The sequence below is a fragment of the Eucyclogobius newberryi genome, unplaced genomic scaffold (assembly GCF_026437365.1).
Source record: "Eucyclogobius newberryi isolate DKJ021-1_F unplaced genomic scaffold, fEucNew1.0.hap1 SCAF_2, whole genome shotgun sequence".
NCBI classification, from domain to species: Eukaryota; Metazoa; Chordata; class Actinopteri; order Gobiiformes; family Gobiidae; genus Eucyclogobius; species Eucyclogobius newberryi.
In genome coordinates, this window is record NW_027315834.1 from 51,863,633 (window position 1) to 51,880,243 (window position 16,611).

The following is a 16,611-nucleotide window of genomic DNA, read 5'->3' on the forward strand; positions in this document are numbered from 1 at the left end:
CGCTTGCTATCGCTGCTTTCCTTATTTATTTTGCTTTTTAATCAGTTTTTGTCTTCCAAACATTTTTGCTTTAGACTTTTTCAAGTAAACCAAGGATTTTAAGAACATTTTTCCAGTTTTAACGACATATCTGACGCCAGCGACATGTCCGGGAGAAGAAGGGAGAAAGACTGTGAACGCTGTCGGAAATATCAACAAGAAATTAATAAGCTGAAAACACGGATATTTGTTTTGGAATCTGAAAAAGTTCTTCACGATACCATTCCTGTGTCAACCGACGGTAAGAAGAGCACACTTTTTACAAGAAAAACTGCTACTTTCAACCTAAACCGCAGTGACTCTGTGTCGTTTCCAAAACTGTCTAAAAACCAGAAAGACCAGGCTGTTTCTTGGAACAAACTTGGAGCAAAGCCTAAACGATACAAAGATAACGTGAAGTCACCTAAAATACAGCTCACCAACAGATTTTTACCACTTTCAGAGATGGAATTAAATGAAAAAAGGAAAAATGACGTGGCCAAAATACAGCGAGGAGGATCTGTGCCAGGAGCCAAGGTCACGCAGATTGTTTTAGTTGGGGACGGCGCGATAAGTCACGTGACGCATGAAAAGATAAACACACATTCTTTTCCAAGCGCCACTGTTTCTGAGATAACGTCACTCCATCCAAATATTATGGCTAAGCATGGAGGAGCTAAACAGCTGATTGTGCACATGGGTGCAGTGGACATGCGGCGGGAACAGACTGAAGTTTTGAAAAAAGACTTCTTGAAGTTATTCCACGTGCTTGATAAAATGGAAATCAAAACATTCATAAGTGGACCTCTTCCAAACATCGACAGGAGGATAAACAAGTTTAGCCGGCTTCTTCAGCTGAACACATGGCTGTCCAAAGAGTGTACCCCTAGAGGACTACACTACATTGAAAACTTCTATCTATTCTGGAAACGAGAGGACCTGTTTAAGAGAAATGGCCCCCACCTATGCAGAGGTGGAGTGAGGGTGCTGACAGAGAACCTGCTCCACGCTCTGATGCATTGGACTGGGCCTGGACAGGGTCCTGAGCAGATAGTTAGAGAAGAGAGGAATGAGAGAAGAATTCCTGCTCCATCAGCCAGAGACCGAGCCAATGTTTCAACATCAAAAGCACCACAACCTCAGCCTCCACCAAAGGATTCATCAGCAGCTGCTCCACCACCACCAGCAAAGGATTCAGCTCCAGCTGCTCCACATTCACCTCCACCGCCTCCAGCAAAGGAACAATCTTCAAAGGCCTTGGACCCATCTGTGACAAGCCCAACAACATCCCTGTCATCGCCCCTGCCTTCACACCAGCCCTGGGTTCCCCCTGCAACATCTACTCCCACTAAAGATTCATCATTCTCCTTCTCATCTCCACTCTCACCCATGGGCCTTCCCAGCCATTTTGAAAGTCTGATCAAATCAGGCATTAAGATGGCTCCACTCACGCCCAATATAGCAAGGGCTATGCCGACTACACCAACAAAAGCCCCACCACCCATCCCCCCTCGTCTCTCACCTGGTATCTCCCATAGCTAGGATGCACTGGGTCTCAGCGTTGCCGGGACTTATTGTCACATTAAAAATCAAACCAACCCGGGGCCCTATGTAAAAAGAGCCCCCCCTAGTGCTATTTCTGTAGTCACATCATCACACAGATGGAAAAACAAAATGCGAGTCAGGCCCAATCTGAGAAATGTGATTCATATTCCCTGTGAAAAGATAAAGCCCAGTCCCACTGAAACTAGTCTGAAACTTGCTGTGCTAAATGTCAGATCCTTATGTAACAAATCTCTCTTAATTAATAATTTTATTTCTTCTTATAATCTTGATTTTATGTTTTAACTGAAACATGGCTTGACAAAAACACAGGAAATGTAGTTCTGATAGAATCTGCTCCACCCAACTTTAAGTTTGAATCTGAAACACGAGAAAACAAAAAAGGGGGTGGAGTCTGTGCTGTCTTTAGAGATGAAATAATTACCCGCAGGTTGTCTTTTGGGGTGTTTTCATCATTTGAGTATGTATCCTTTAAAATGGAGCTAAAACGGTCTCCATCCATTCTCTTCATTGTTTTATACAAGCCTCCCCAGCACTGCCAAAGTTTTATTGATGATTTTACTGAGATGCTTTCAGTCGTATGCACAGACTTTGATGGTTTGGTCATTACAGGTGATTTCAACGTGCATGTTGATAATATTTGTGACAGAAACGCTAAAGAGCTTGATGCTGTCCTTGAAACCTTCAGTCTTACTCAGCATGTGAGAGGCCCCACCCACAGCAAAGGACACACTCTAGATCTCATAATTACAAAGGGGGTAAATATTTCAAATGTTAATGTGATCGATGTTGCTCTGTCTGATCATTTCTGTGTCTTCTTTGACCTGTCTGTTTCTCCCCAACCTCCGGTTGGTCCTGCAGTTGTTCAGCGGAGACACATAAGTGATGGCACAGGTGCACTGTTTATGGAAATGATAAACTTTGAAAATGTCTCATGTTCTAATGTAAATGATTTGTTGAACTCTGTTACATCTAGTGTTTTGAATGTTCTGGACACCATCGCCCCTATAAAGGCTAAAATGGTTAAAAATAAGCAGAAGGCGCCGTGGAGAAATGATGATTCGGTCAGGGCACAGAAAAGGGAGTGCCGCAGGGCCGAACGGAAATGGCGCAAGTCAAAGCTCCAGGTTCAAAAAGAGATTTACAAAGAAAAGCTGAACATGTACAACCTAATCTTATGTAGAACTAGGGAAAGATATTTTTCTGAAATAATTGGAAGCTGCAGTAACAACTCGCGTGTCCTGTTTGCCACAGTAAACAGATTAACAAACCCTCCAGCTCAGCTGCCGTTAGAACTCATTTCCACATCCAAGTGTAATGAGTTTGCATTATTCTTTAATGACAAAGTTCAGGGCATTAAAAATGCTATAAATCCCACAATGCAAAAAATGACCCTAAAACCACCAAGACACTTAGAGCTAACTCACTTTGCACCAGTAACTGACAAAACTGTCCATGAGATCATCACCAGTCTGAGTTCATCTACATGCTGCCTTGATGTGTTACCCACCAGATTTCTAAGGTCTGTGCTGAACAGTTTGTTAGCACCACTCACTCACATAGTTAACATGTCGCTTCAATCTGGAACATTCCCAATGTCTTTGAAAACTGCGGTCATAAAGCCTCTCCTAAAGAAGAGCAGTCTTGATGCCGCAGTACTGAGTCATTACCGGCCCATCTCTAATCTGCCATTTTTGGGCAAAGTCCTTGAAAAGGTTGTTTACCAACAGCTCACAGATTTCCTCTTAATAAACAACTCATTTGATGTTTTTCAGTCAGGTTTTAGACCTCATCACAGCACTGAGACTGCTCTTGTCAAGGTGACAAATGACATCCGCCTGAACACTGACACGGGCAAAGCCTCAGTCTTAATTCTGTTAGATCTGAGTGCTGCTTTTGACACTGTCGATCATGGGATCCTCTTACAGAGACTAGAGGACTGGGTGGGCATCACTGGCACTGCCCTAAACTGGTTAAGGTCCTATCTGGAAGACAGGAAGTACTTTGTTGAAATTGGTAGCTGTGTCTCAGACCACATGACCCTGACCTGTGGAGTGCCCCAAGGGTCAGTCCTGGGTCCCCTTCTGTTCAACCTCTACATGCTGCCGTTGGGTCAGTTGATACGCAGTGAAAATGTGTCCTATCACAATTATGCAGACGACACTCAGATCTATGTTTCACTGTCGGCAGGTGACTATGGACCAGTAGATTCACTCTGTCACTGCATCCAACAGATCAGTGTGTGGATGCAAAACAACTTTCTCCAGCTGAACTCAGACAAGACTGAAATAATCGTTTTTGGCCCACAGAAACAAAGAGAAAGTGTTAGCGGTCACCTCCAGAGTCTCGCTCTAAAACCTACAAACCAAATTAGAAATCTGGGGGTAATAATGGACTCAGACTTGAACTTTAATAGCCACGTCAAATCAATAACATCAGCAGCTTTTTACCATCTAAAAAACATTGCCAAAATCAAAAATATAGTGTCAAAACCAGATTTAGAGAGACTTATCCATGAGTTTGTCTCCAGTAGATTAGACTACTGTAACGGCCTGCTCACTGGTCTCTCCAAACGAGCTGTAAAACAGCTGCAGTACATCCAGAACGCTGCTGCTCGGGTCCTGACTAGAACCAGGAAGTATGATCACATTAGTCCTGTTCTCAGGTCTCTGCACTGGCTCCCTGTGGCTCAGAGAAGAGACTTTAAAGCAGCTCTGCTTGTGTACAAGTCTCTCCATGGCCTAGCACCAAAGTACATCTTGGATATGTTAGTGCCATATGAACCATCTCGGACTCTGAGGACCTCAGGGACCGGCCTCTTGCTGGTGCCCAGAGTCAGGACAAAACATGGGGAATCTGCGTTTCAGTTTTATGCAGCTAAAATCTGGAACAGTCTTCCTGAAGATGTGAGACAGGCTTCTACTCTGACAATGTTCAAATCTAAGCTAAAAACAGTTTTGTTTAGCTGCGCATATGACTGAAAGGATTTTTTCTTTGCACTCTTCTCTTTTGTTTGTGATTTTATTAGTTTAGAAAATCAGTTGGATTGATAATTTTTAATTTAGTTAATTTTATTGTATTTCTGTTTCTGTCATTTCTTTGTGATTTGAATGCATTTTTCCTGCTGTGAAGCACTTTGAATTGCCTTGTGTATGAAATGTGCTCTACAAATAAACTTGCCTTGCCTTGCCTTGCCACTACGGCAACAAGAAGGAGACTGCACACGTCACTACGGCAACAAGAAGGAGACTGCACACATCACTACGGCAACAAGAAGGAGACTGCACACATCACTACGGCAACAAGAAGGAGACTGCACACATCACTACGGCAACAAGAAGGAGACTGCACACGTCACTACGGCAACAAGAAGGAGACTGCACACGTCACTACGGCAACAAGAAGGAGACTGCACACGTCACTACGGCAACAAGGAGACTGCACACGTCACTACGGCAACAAGAAGGAGACTGCACACGTCACTACGGCAACAAGAAGGAGACTGCACACGTCACTACGGCAACAAGAAGGAGACTGCACACGTCACTACGGCAACAAGAAGGAGACTGCACACATCACTACGGCAACAAGAAGGAATGTATCTATTTTTTTAAATCAACGATGGGCAAGTTAAAGCTTTAGTGTGGAACATTCCAGACACAGAGTGACCAGCAGGTGGCAGTCTGTCCACCGGAGATGTTACGCTGTGCAGCTTTAGTGAACGTGCTCATAGACGCGCACATGAGAGTGTAAGAGCCAGGTTAATGGTCACTATGGAAAGAGGGGTGGGACAGGGCAGTGCTTGGTCCCTCCTGTTGTTCACTTTGTACTTGACATGACATAAATGACATAAAGTTAATATGGAAAAAGACTCATTTGACCGACTCTGGAGCAAATGGGACTTTTTTGTATTGCTTTAAATGTGTGGTTGATTTACTATTTTTGTTGTTTGAATTAAAAAATAAAAGATCTAAGGTCGTCATGGTCACGCTCGTACGTCTTTGTTCTCCAGGACCTCCTGCTTGGACTCCTGCTCCGGCTCCGGAGGCTCCATCAGGTCGTCCGGGTTCAGGCCCAGGTCCCGGCCGTGCATTGGGAGAGGGTCCAGGCTCTGCACCGCAAAACACACGACACACAAACCCACGACACACAAACACACGACACACAAACTGTTAGTGTGAACAGCGCCATCTGGAGAGAGGAAGGAGAATTACAGCGTTTTAAGAGAACGAGAACAAACTCTCTTCTTCCAGATGAAAGTACATTTAGAGCCCTGTGGGGGGCGACCTCGAGCAGCAGACGTGGAGATGGAGGATCATGTGACTCGGGTCCAGTGCGCGGTCAGGGAAACTGGACAGAACCCGGCCGGACACAGAGAGAACATGCAAACTCCACAGAGACAAGACGTGTGGCGCTCAACACGACATGTTTCAACATCATTTACTTCTACACCAGAAATGTGGACCCGAGCCAGACCCGAGCCGGATCAGGACCCGAGCCGGATCAGGACCCGAGCCGGATCAGGACCCGAGCCGGACCTGAGTCATGGTTTTAATGACTCAAGACGACACAGGATAAAACTGACTTGAGACTTGATGCTTTTCCTCCCAAAAATAAATGTGCTTTGAAAAGTAGATGTTAGAGTCTTTGCACCAGCAGCCACTGTGTGGCGCTGTAGCTCGTCTGGTGCAGGCGTGCGCAGGTGCGGGCGTGTGCAGGTGCGGGTGTGGGCAGGTGCAGGCGTGGGCAGGTGTGGGTGGGCAGGTGCAAGTGTGGGCTGGTGCAAGTGTGGGCAGGTGCAGGCGTGTGCAGGTGCAGGCAGGCTGTTGTGGGCAGGGGCAGGCGTGTATTTAAGGCCTGAGGTGGTCTCAGGGCCCCGGTGGACAGTTTTAGAGGTGGAAACAGGGGCCACCAGTGTCGTTCACAGGTTTAATTCTGGGTTAGTTCTAGTTTAGTCTCAGTTTAGTCCTGGTTTAGTCTCAGTTTAGTCCTGGTTTAGTCTCAGTTTAGTCCTGGTTTAGTCTCAGTTTAGTCTCAGTTTAGTCTCAGTTTAGTCCTGGTTTAGTCTCAGTTTAGTCCTGGTTTAGTCTCAGTTTAGTCTCAGTTTAGTCCTGGTTTAGTCTCAGTTTAGTCTCAGTTTAGTCCTGGTTTAGTCTCAGTTTAGTCTCAGTTTAGTCCTGGTTTAGTCTCAGTTTAGTCCTGATGTTCCACTAGTTCAGTAACAAATGGGATGTTTTGTAATGTTATTCCTCACAATAATCTAATATATTATAGTTTCTTTACTGAAACAGTTTTGGGGATATTTTGCGTAATCCAAATTGTTGTTGAGCGGCGCGCGCCTCTCCACAGATCTGACCCTCAGGGAAATGAAGTTGAACAACCCTGTTATTTTATACAATATTATTTTATTCTATTATTATTCATGCATATTGTGTGTCCGGTGACGGTGACCTCTGGACAACACGAGACAGAACAAGATCACGGAGTTTGTGCAGCTGCAGAACATCAACATTATAATCATAAAACACGTATTTTAGAGCTTTTCTTCCGGAGTTAAAGTTTGTAAAGCCGCAGATCACATTTGTGTCATTTCTCTGTTGTTCTGAGTTCACATTTCGCGGTCGCGCTGCAGAATGTTCCGTGTTATTCGACTGTATTTGCCGAATGTCCGTGCGCGCGGCGCGGCTGAAACACACGCGTGTTTCGGGACACGGAGTTCCACACGTCACCGGGAGGTCACGGGCGAAACACGCGCAAAACGCGCGCGGGGGACGACACCGCGCGTTACCTTTGCGTGGACGGTTCCCATGGTGACTGTGCGGTCCCGGCCTCCTCTGCTGACCCGGGTGCGTGCGCTCGAAACGGGGTAAAAGGCCTAAATGTGCCCGGCTACTGTGTCCAGGACCAAACCCCCTTCAGCAGCGCCGCCATGACAGGCGCAGCGGCCCGCGCGCGCTTCACGGCCCGGAAATGCACCGTTTATCACAGTTTTTCACAGTTTATACCGAGTTTATGCCGCTTTTCACCGTGTGAGCGCTCACGAAATAGACTCTGAGCCTACAACACACAGAAATATGATGTTTTTGTGAGTATTTGTGGCGCGAACACGATTACGCGCGCGTTTTCTCCGCCTTTAAGAGCGCCGCGGCACGTTTAGAAGCTTAAAATCACGCGTAATCTTCACTCTCACGCCTCGTAATGTTCCTAAATGTTTAACACGAAATCTCAGACGTCAGAACCCGCGCGCGTTTGACGGTAGCGGTAAAAATGACGGAACGTTTTCGCTCATAAAGTCGCGTGAAACGGGGGAGTTTGCGGGAAAACGCGCCGCTCGTGAACGCGGCACTCGACGCTCGCGCTCGTGATTGGCTGAGAAAAATGCAGCAGGTTCCGGTCAGAGCTGCAGGGAGAGGCCGCGGCCAGCAGGGGGAGACGTCACATCTCAAAGACGGTCTTTTTACGGTCGATTTTAAAAATAAAAAGGAAAAAAACGTAATTAGCGCCGTTTTTATGAATCAATATGCGCTTTTGTCGCGTTCACGCTTTCACTTTCACACTTTGATGAACGGTGTTTGTCATTTCTAGGGTTTGAAACGCATTATTTACACAGAAAACAGGCAAAACATAAATATTCCTGGCAGAAAAAGCGTCACTTCCCGATTGGAAATAAGTTTTTGCTTTTTTGCTTTATCTTTATAACGACATTCAGAAGATATTTTCACACTTCCATCAGAACGAGCTGTTTAAATATTTGTGAATGTCAAGTGTCGCACAAAACGTGAATGAAGCGTAAAATGAACCGTACACGCGCAGAAATGTCCCATAATGCTCTTGTTTGGGATAGGCGGAAACACGACTTTGAGTGACCGATGATGCGACTTTGAGTGACCGATGATGCGACTTTGAGTGACCGACGATACGACTTTGAGTGACCGATGATGCGACTTTGAGTGACCGATGATGCGACTTTGAGTGACCGATGATGCGACTTTGCGTGACCGACGATACGACTTTGAGTGACCGATGATGCGACTTTGAGTGACCGATGATGCGACTTTGAGTGACCGACGATGCGACTTTGAGTGACCGATGATGCGACTTTGAGTGACCGACGATGCGACTTTGAGTGACCGATGATGCGACTTTGAGTGACCGATGATGCGACTTTGAGTGACCGATGATGCGACTTTGAGTGACCGATGATGCGACTTTGAGTGACCGATGATGCGACTTTGCGTGACCGACGATACGACTTTGAGTGACCGATGATGCGACTTTGAGTGACCGATGATGCGACTTTGAGTGACCGACGATGCGACTTTGAGTGACCGATGATGCGACTTTGAGTGACCGATGATGCGACTTTGAGTGACCGACGATGCGACTTTGAGTGACCGATGATGCGACTTTGAGTGACCGACGATGCGACTTTGAGTGACCGATGATGCGACTTTGAGTGACCGATGATGCGACTTTGAGTGACCGATGATGCGACTTTGAGTGACCGACGATGCGACTTTGAGTGACCGATGATGCGACTTTGAGTGACCGATGATGTGACTTTGAGTGACCGACGATACGACTTTGAGTGACTGACGATGCGACTTTGAGTGACCGACGATGCGACTTTGAATGACCGACGATGCGACTTTGAGTGACCGACGATGCGACTTTGAGTGACCGACGACGCGACTTTGAGTGACCGATGATACGACTTTGAGTGACCGACGATGCGACTTTGAGTGACCGATGATGCGACTTTGAGTGACCGATGATACGACTTTGAGTGACCGACGATGCGACTTTGAGTGACCGATGATGTGACTTTGAGTGACCGACGACACGACTTTGAGTGACCGATGATACGACATTGAGTGACCGATGATGCGACTTTGAGTGACCCATGATGCGACTTTGAGTGACCGACGATGCGACTTTGAGTGACCGATGATACGACTTTGAGTGACCGACGATGTGACTTTGAGTGACCGACGATACGACTTTGAGTGACCGATGATGCGACTTTGAGTGACCGATGATACGACTTTGAGTGACCGATGATACGACTTTGAGTGACCGACGATGCGACTTTGAGTGACCGACGATGCGACTTTGAGTGACTGACGATGCGACTTTGAGTGACCGACGACGCGACTTTGAGTGACCGATGATACGACTTTGAGTGACCGACGATGCGACTTTGAGTGACCGATGATGTGACTTTGAGTGACCGACGACACGACTTTGAGTGACCGATGATACGACATTGAGTGACCGATGATGCGACTTTGAGTGACCCATGATGCGACTTTGAGTGACCGATGATGCGACTTTGAGTGACCGAGGATGCGACTTTGAGTGACCGATGATACGACTTTGAGTGACCGACGATACGACATTGAGTGACCGATGATGCGACTTTGAGTGACCCATGATGCGACTTTGAGTGACCGATGATGCGACTTTGAGTGACCGACGATGCGACTTTGAGTGACCCATGATGCGACTTTGAGTGACCGATGATGCGACTTTGAGTGACCGATGATGCGACTTTGAGTGACCGACGATACGACTTTGAGTGACCGACGATACGACTTTGAGTGACCGACGATACGACTTTGAGTGACCAACGATACGACTTTGAGTGACCGACGATACGACTTTGAGTGACCGATGATGCGACTTTGAGTGACCGATGATGCGACTTTGAGTGACCGACGATGCGACTTTGAGTGACCGACGACACGACTTTGAGTGACCGACGATACGACTTTGAGTGACCGACGATATGACTTTGAGTGGCCGACGATACGACTTTGAGTGACCGACGATGCGACTTTGAGTGACCGACGACATGACTTTGAGTGACCGATGATGCGACTTTGAGTGACCGATGATACGACTTTGAGTGACCGACGACACGACTTTGAGTGACCGATGATGCGACTTTGAGTGACCGACGATGCGACTTTGAGTGACTGACGATGCGACTTTGAGTGACCGACGACGCGACTTTGAGTGACTGACGATGCGACTTTGAGTGACCGACGATGCGACTTTGAGTGACCGATGATGCGACTTTGAGTGACCGATGATACGACTTTGAGTGACCGACGATGCGACTTTGAGTGACCGATGATGTGACTTTGAGTGACCGACGACACGACTTTGAGTGACCGATGATACGACATTGAGTGACCGATGATGCGACTTCGAGTGACCCATGATGCGACTTTGAGTGACCGAAGATGCGACTTTGAGTGAGATACGACTTTGAGTGACCGACGATACGACTTTGAGTGACCGATGATGCGACTTTGAGTGACCGATGATACGACTGAGTGACCGATGATACGACTTTGAGTGACCGACGATGCGACTTTGAGTGACCGACGACACGACTTTGAGTGACCGACGATGCGACTTTGAGTGACCGACGATGCGACTTTGAGTGACCGATGATGCGACTTTGAGTGACCGATGATGCGACTTTGAGTGACCGATGATGCGACTTTGCGTGACCGACGATACGACTTTGAGTGACCGATGATGCGACTTTGAGTGACCGATGATGCGACTTTGAGTGACCGACGATGCGACTTTTAGTGACCCATGATGCGACTTTGAGTGACCGATGATGCGACTTTGAGTGACCGACGATGCGACTTTGAGTGACCGATGATACGACATTGAGTGACCGATGATGCGACTTTGAGTGACCGAAGATGCGACTTTGAGTGACCCATGATGCGACTTTGAGTGACCGATGATGCGACTTTGAGTGACCGACGATGCGACTTTGAGTGACCGATGATACGACATTGAGTGACCGATGATGCGACTTCGAGTGACCCATGATGCGACTTTGAGTGACCGAAGATGCGACTTTGAGTGACCGATGATACGACATTGAGTGACCGACGATACGACTTTGAGTGACCGATGATACGACTGAGTGACCGATGATACGACTTTGAGTGACCGACGATGCGACTTTGAGTGACCGACGACACGACTTTGAGTGACCGACGATGCGACTTTGAGTGACCGACGATGCGACTTTGAGTGACCGATGATGCGACTTTGAGTGACCGATGATGCGACTTTGAGTGACCGATGATGCGACTTTGCGTGACCGACGATACGACTTTGAGTGACCGATGATGCGACTTTGAGTGACCGATGATGCGACTTTGAGTGACCGACGATGCGACTTTGAGTGACCGATGATGCGACTTTGAGTGACCGATGATGCGACTTTGAGTGACCGATGATGCGACTTTGAGTGACCGACGATGCGACTTTGAGTGACCGACGATGCGACTTTGACCGATGATACGACTTTGAGTGACCGATGATACGACTTTGAGTGACCGACGATGTGACTTTGAGTGACCGACGATACGACTTTGAGTGACTGACGATGCGACTTTGAGTGACCGACGATGCGACTTTGAGTGACCGACGATGCGACTTTGAGTGACCGACGATGCGACTTTGAGTGACCGACGACGCGACTTTGAGTGACCGATGATACGACTTTGAGTGACCGACGATACGACTTTGAGTGGCCGACGATACGACTTTGAGTGACCGATGATGCGACTTTGAGTGACCGATGATGCGACTTTGAGTGACCGACGATGCGACTTTGAGTGACCGACGACACGACTTTGAGTGACCGACGATACGACTTTGAGTGACCGACGATACGACTTTGAGTGGCCGACGATACGACTTTGAGTGACCGACGATGCGACTTTGAGTGACCGACGACACGACTTTGAGTGACCGATGATGCGACTTTGAGTGACCGATGATACGACTTTGAGTGACCGACGACACGACTTTGAGTGACCGATGATGCGACTTTGAGTGACCGACGACACGACTTTGAGTGACCGACGATACGACTTTGAGTGACCGATGATGCGACTTTGAGTGACCGACGATACGACTTTGAGTGACCGACGATACGACTTTGAGTGACCGACGATACGACTTTGAGTGACCGATGACTGAAGATGCGACTTTGAGTGACCGACGATACGACTTTGAGTGACCAATGATACGACTTTGAGTGACCAATGATACGACTTTGAGTGACCGACGATGCGACTTTGAGTGACCCATGATGCGACTTTGAGTGACCGACGATGCGACTTTGAGTGACCGACGATACGACTTTGAGTGACCAATGATACGACTTTGAGTGACCAATGATACGACTTTGAGTGACCGACGATGCGACTTTGAGTGACCGATGACTGAAGATGCGACTTTGAGTGACCGACGATACGACTTTGAGTGACCAATGATACGACTTTGAGTGACCAATGATACGACTTTGAGTGACCGATGATGCGACTTTGAGTGACCCATGATGCGACTTTGAGTGACCGACGATGCGACTTTGAGTGACCGACGATGCGACTTTGAGTGACCGACGATGCGACTTTGAGTGACCGACGATGCGACTTTGAGTGACCGACGACACGACTTTGAGTGACCGACGATACGACTTTGAGTGACCGACGATACGACTTTGAGTGGCCGACGATACGACTTTGAGTGACCGACGATGCGACTTTGAGTGACCGACGACACGACTTTGAGTGACCGACGATACGACTTTGAGTGACCGACGATACGACTTTGAGTGGCCGACGATACGACTTTGAGTGACCGACGATGCGACTTTGAGTGACCGACGACACGACTTTGAGTGACCGATGATGCGACCTTGAGTGACCGATGATACGACTTTGAGTGACCGACGACGCGACTTTGAGTGACCGATGATGCGACTTTGAGTGACCGATGATGCGACTTTGAGTGACCGATGATACGACTTTGAGTGACCGATGATGCGACTTTGAGTGACCGAAGATGCGACTTTGAGTGAGATACGACTTTGAGTGACCGACGATACGACTTTGAGTGACCGATGATGCGACTTTGAGTGACCGATGATACGACTGAGTGACCGATGATACGACTTTGAGTGACCGACGATGCGACTTTGAGTGACCGACGACACGACTTTGAGTGACCGATGATGCGACCTTGAGTGACCGATGATACGACTTTGAGTGACCGACGACGCGACTTTGAGTGACCAACGATACGACTTTGAGTGACCGACGATACGACTTTGAGTGACCGATGATGCGACTTTGAGTGACCGATGATGCGACTTTGAGTGACCGACGATGCGACTTTGAGTGACCGACGACACGACTTTGAGTGACCGACGATACGACTTTGAGTGACCGACGATATGACTTTGAGTGGCCGACGATACGACTTTGAGTGACCGACGATGCGACTTTGAGTGACCGACGACATGACTTTGAGTGACCGATGATGCGACTTTGAGTGACCGATGATACGACTTTGAGTGACCGACGACACGACTTTGAGTGACCGATGATGCGACTTTGAGTGACCGACGATGCGACTTTGAGTGACTGACGATGCGACTTTGAGTGACCGACGACGCGACTTTGAGTGACTGACGATGCGACTTTGAGTGACCGACGATGCGACTTTGAGTGACCGATGATGCGACTTTGAGTGACCGATGATACGACTTTGAGTGACCGACGATGCGACTTTGAGTGACCGATGATGTGACTTTGAGTGACCGACGACACGACTTTGAGTGACCGATGATACGACATTGAGTGACCGATGATGCGACTTCGAGTGACCCATGATGCGACTTTGAGTGACCGAAGATGCGACTTTGAGTGAGATACGACTTTGAGTGACCGACGATACGACTTTGAGTGACCGATGATGCGACTTTGAGTGACCGATGATACGACTGAGTGACCGATGATACGACTTTGAGTGACCGACGATGCGACTTTGAGTGACCGACGACACGACTTTGAGTGACCGACGATGCGACTTTGAGTGACCGACGATGCGACTTTGAGTGACCGATGATGCGACTTTGAGTGACCGATGATGCGACTTTGAGTGACCGATGATGCGACTTTGCGTGACCGACGATACGACTTTGAGTGACCGATGATGCGACTTTGAGTGACCGATGATGCGACTTTGAGTGACCGACGATGCGACTTTTAGTGACCCATGATGCGACTTTGAGTGACCGATGATGCGACTTTGAGTGACCGACGATGCGACTTTGAGTGACCGATGATACGACATTGAGTGACCGATGATGCGACTTTGAGTGACCGAAGATGCGACTTTGAGTGACCCATGATGCGACTTTGAGTGACCGATGATGCGACTTTGAGTGACCGACGATGCGACTTTGAGTGACCGATGATACGACATTGAGTGACCGATGATGCGACTTCGAGTGACCCATGATGCGACTTTGAGTGACCGAAGATGCGACTTTGAGTGAGATACGACTTTGAGTGACCGACGATACGACTTTGAGTGACCGATGATACGACTGAGTGACCGATGATACGACTTTGAGTGACCGACGATGCGACTTTGAGTGACCGACGACACGACTTTGAGTGACCGACGATGCGACTTTGAGTGACCGACGATGCGACTTTGAGTGACCGATGATGCGACTTTGAGTGACCGATGATGCGACTTTGAGTGACCGATGATGCGACTTTGCGTGACCGACGATACGACTTTGAGTGACCGATGATGCGACTTTGAGTGACCGATGATGCGACTTTGAGTGACCGACGATGCGACTTTGAGTGACCGATGATGCGACTTTGAGTGACCGATGATGCGACTTTGAGTGACCGATGATGCGACTTTGAGTGACCGACGATGCGACTTTGAGTGACCGACGATGCGACTTTGACCGATGATACGACTTTGAGTGACCGATGATACGACTTTGAGTGACCGACGATGTGACTTTGAGTGACCGACGATACGACTTTGAGTGACTGACGATGCGACTTTGAGTGACCGACGATGCGACTTTGAGTGACCGACGATGCGACTTTGAGTGACCGACGATGCGACTTTGAGTGACCGACGACGCGACTTTGAGTGACCGATGATACGACTTTGAGTGACCGACGATACGACTTTGAGTGGCCGACGATACGACTTTGAGTGACCGATGATGCGACTTTGAGTGACCGATGATGCGACTTTGAGTGACCGACGATGCGACTTTGAGTGACCGACGACACGACTTTGAGTGACCGACGATACGACTTTGAGTGACCGACGATACGACTTTGAGTGGCCGACGATACGACTTTGAGTGACCGACGATGCGACTTTGAGTGACCGACGACACGACTTTGAGTGACCGATGATGCGACTTTGAGTGACCGATGATACGACTTTGAGTGACCGACGACACGACTTTGAGTGACCGATGATGCGACTTTGAGTGACCGACGACACGACTTTGAGTGACCGACGATACGACTTTGAGTGACCGATGATGCGACTTTGAGTGACCGACGATACGACTTTGAGTGACCGACGATACGACTTTGAGTGACCGACGATACGACTTTGAGTGACCGATGACTGAAGATGCGACTTTGAGTGACCGACGATACGACTTTGAGTGACCAATGATACGACTTTGAGTGACCAATGATACGACTTTGAGTGACCGACGATGCGACTTTGAGTGACCCATGATGCGACTTTGAGTGACCGACGATGCGACTTTGAGTGACCGACGATACGACTTTGAGTGACCAATGATACGACTTTGAGTGACCAATGATACGACTTTGAGTGACCGACGATGCGACTTTGAGTGACCGATGACTGAAGATGCGACTTTGAGTGACCGACGATACGACTTTGAGTGACCAATGATACGACTTTGAGTGACCAATGATACGACTTTGAGTGACCGATGATGCGACTTTGAGTGACCCATGATGCGACTTTGAGTGACCGACGATGCGACTTTGAGTGACCGACGATGCGACTTTGAGTGACCGACGATGCGACTTTGAGTGACCGACGATGCGACTTTGAGTGACCGACGACACGACTTTGAGTGACCGACGATACGACTTTGAGTGACCGACGATACGA

At 48.2% G+C, this 16,611-nt stretch overlaps 1 protein-coding gene across 1 annotated transcript in view; it reads right to left on the reverse strand.

Annotated features, from left to right (window-relative positions):
* The window catches only part of LOC140367070 (sorting and assembly machinery component 50 homolog A), a 24,132-nt gene extending 16,594 nt beyond the window's left edge, over positions 1-7,538 (reverse strand). Inside the window, exons 1-2 of the mRNA XM_072453390.1 lie at positions 7,370-7,538; positions 5,579-5,692 (exon numbers count right to left, since the gene is read on the reverse strand). Of these exons, the coding sequence (XP_072309491.1) occupies positions 5,579-5,692; positions 7,370-7,390 (135 nt within the window). The 5' untranslated portion in view covers positions 7,391-7,538. The remainder of the gene's footprint in view (positions 1-5,578; positions 5,693-7,369) is intronic.
* Positions 7,539-16,611: the final 9,073 nt, after the last annotated feature.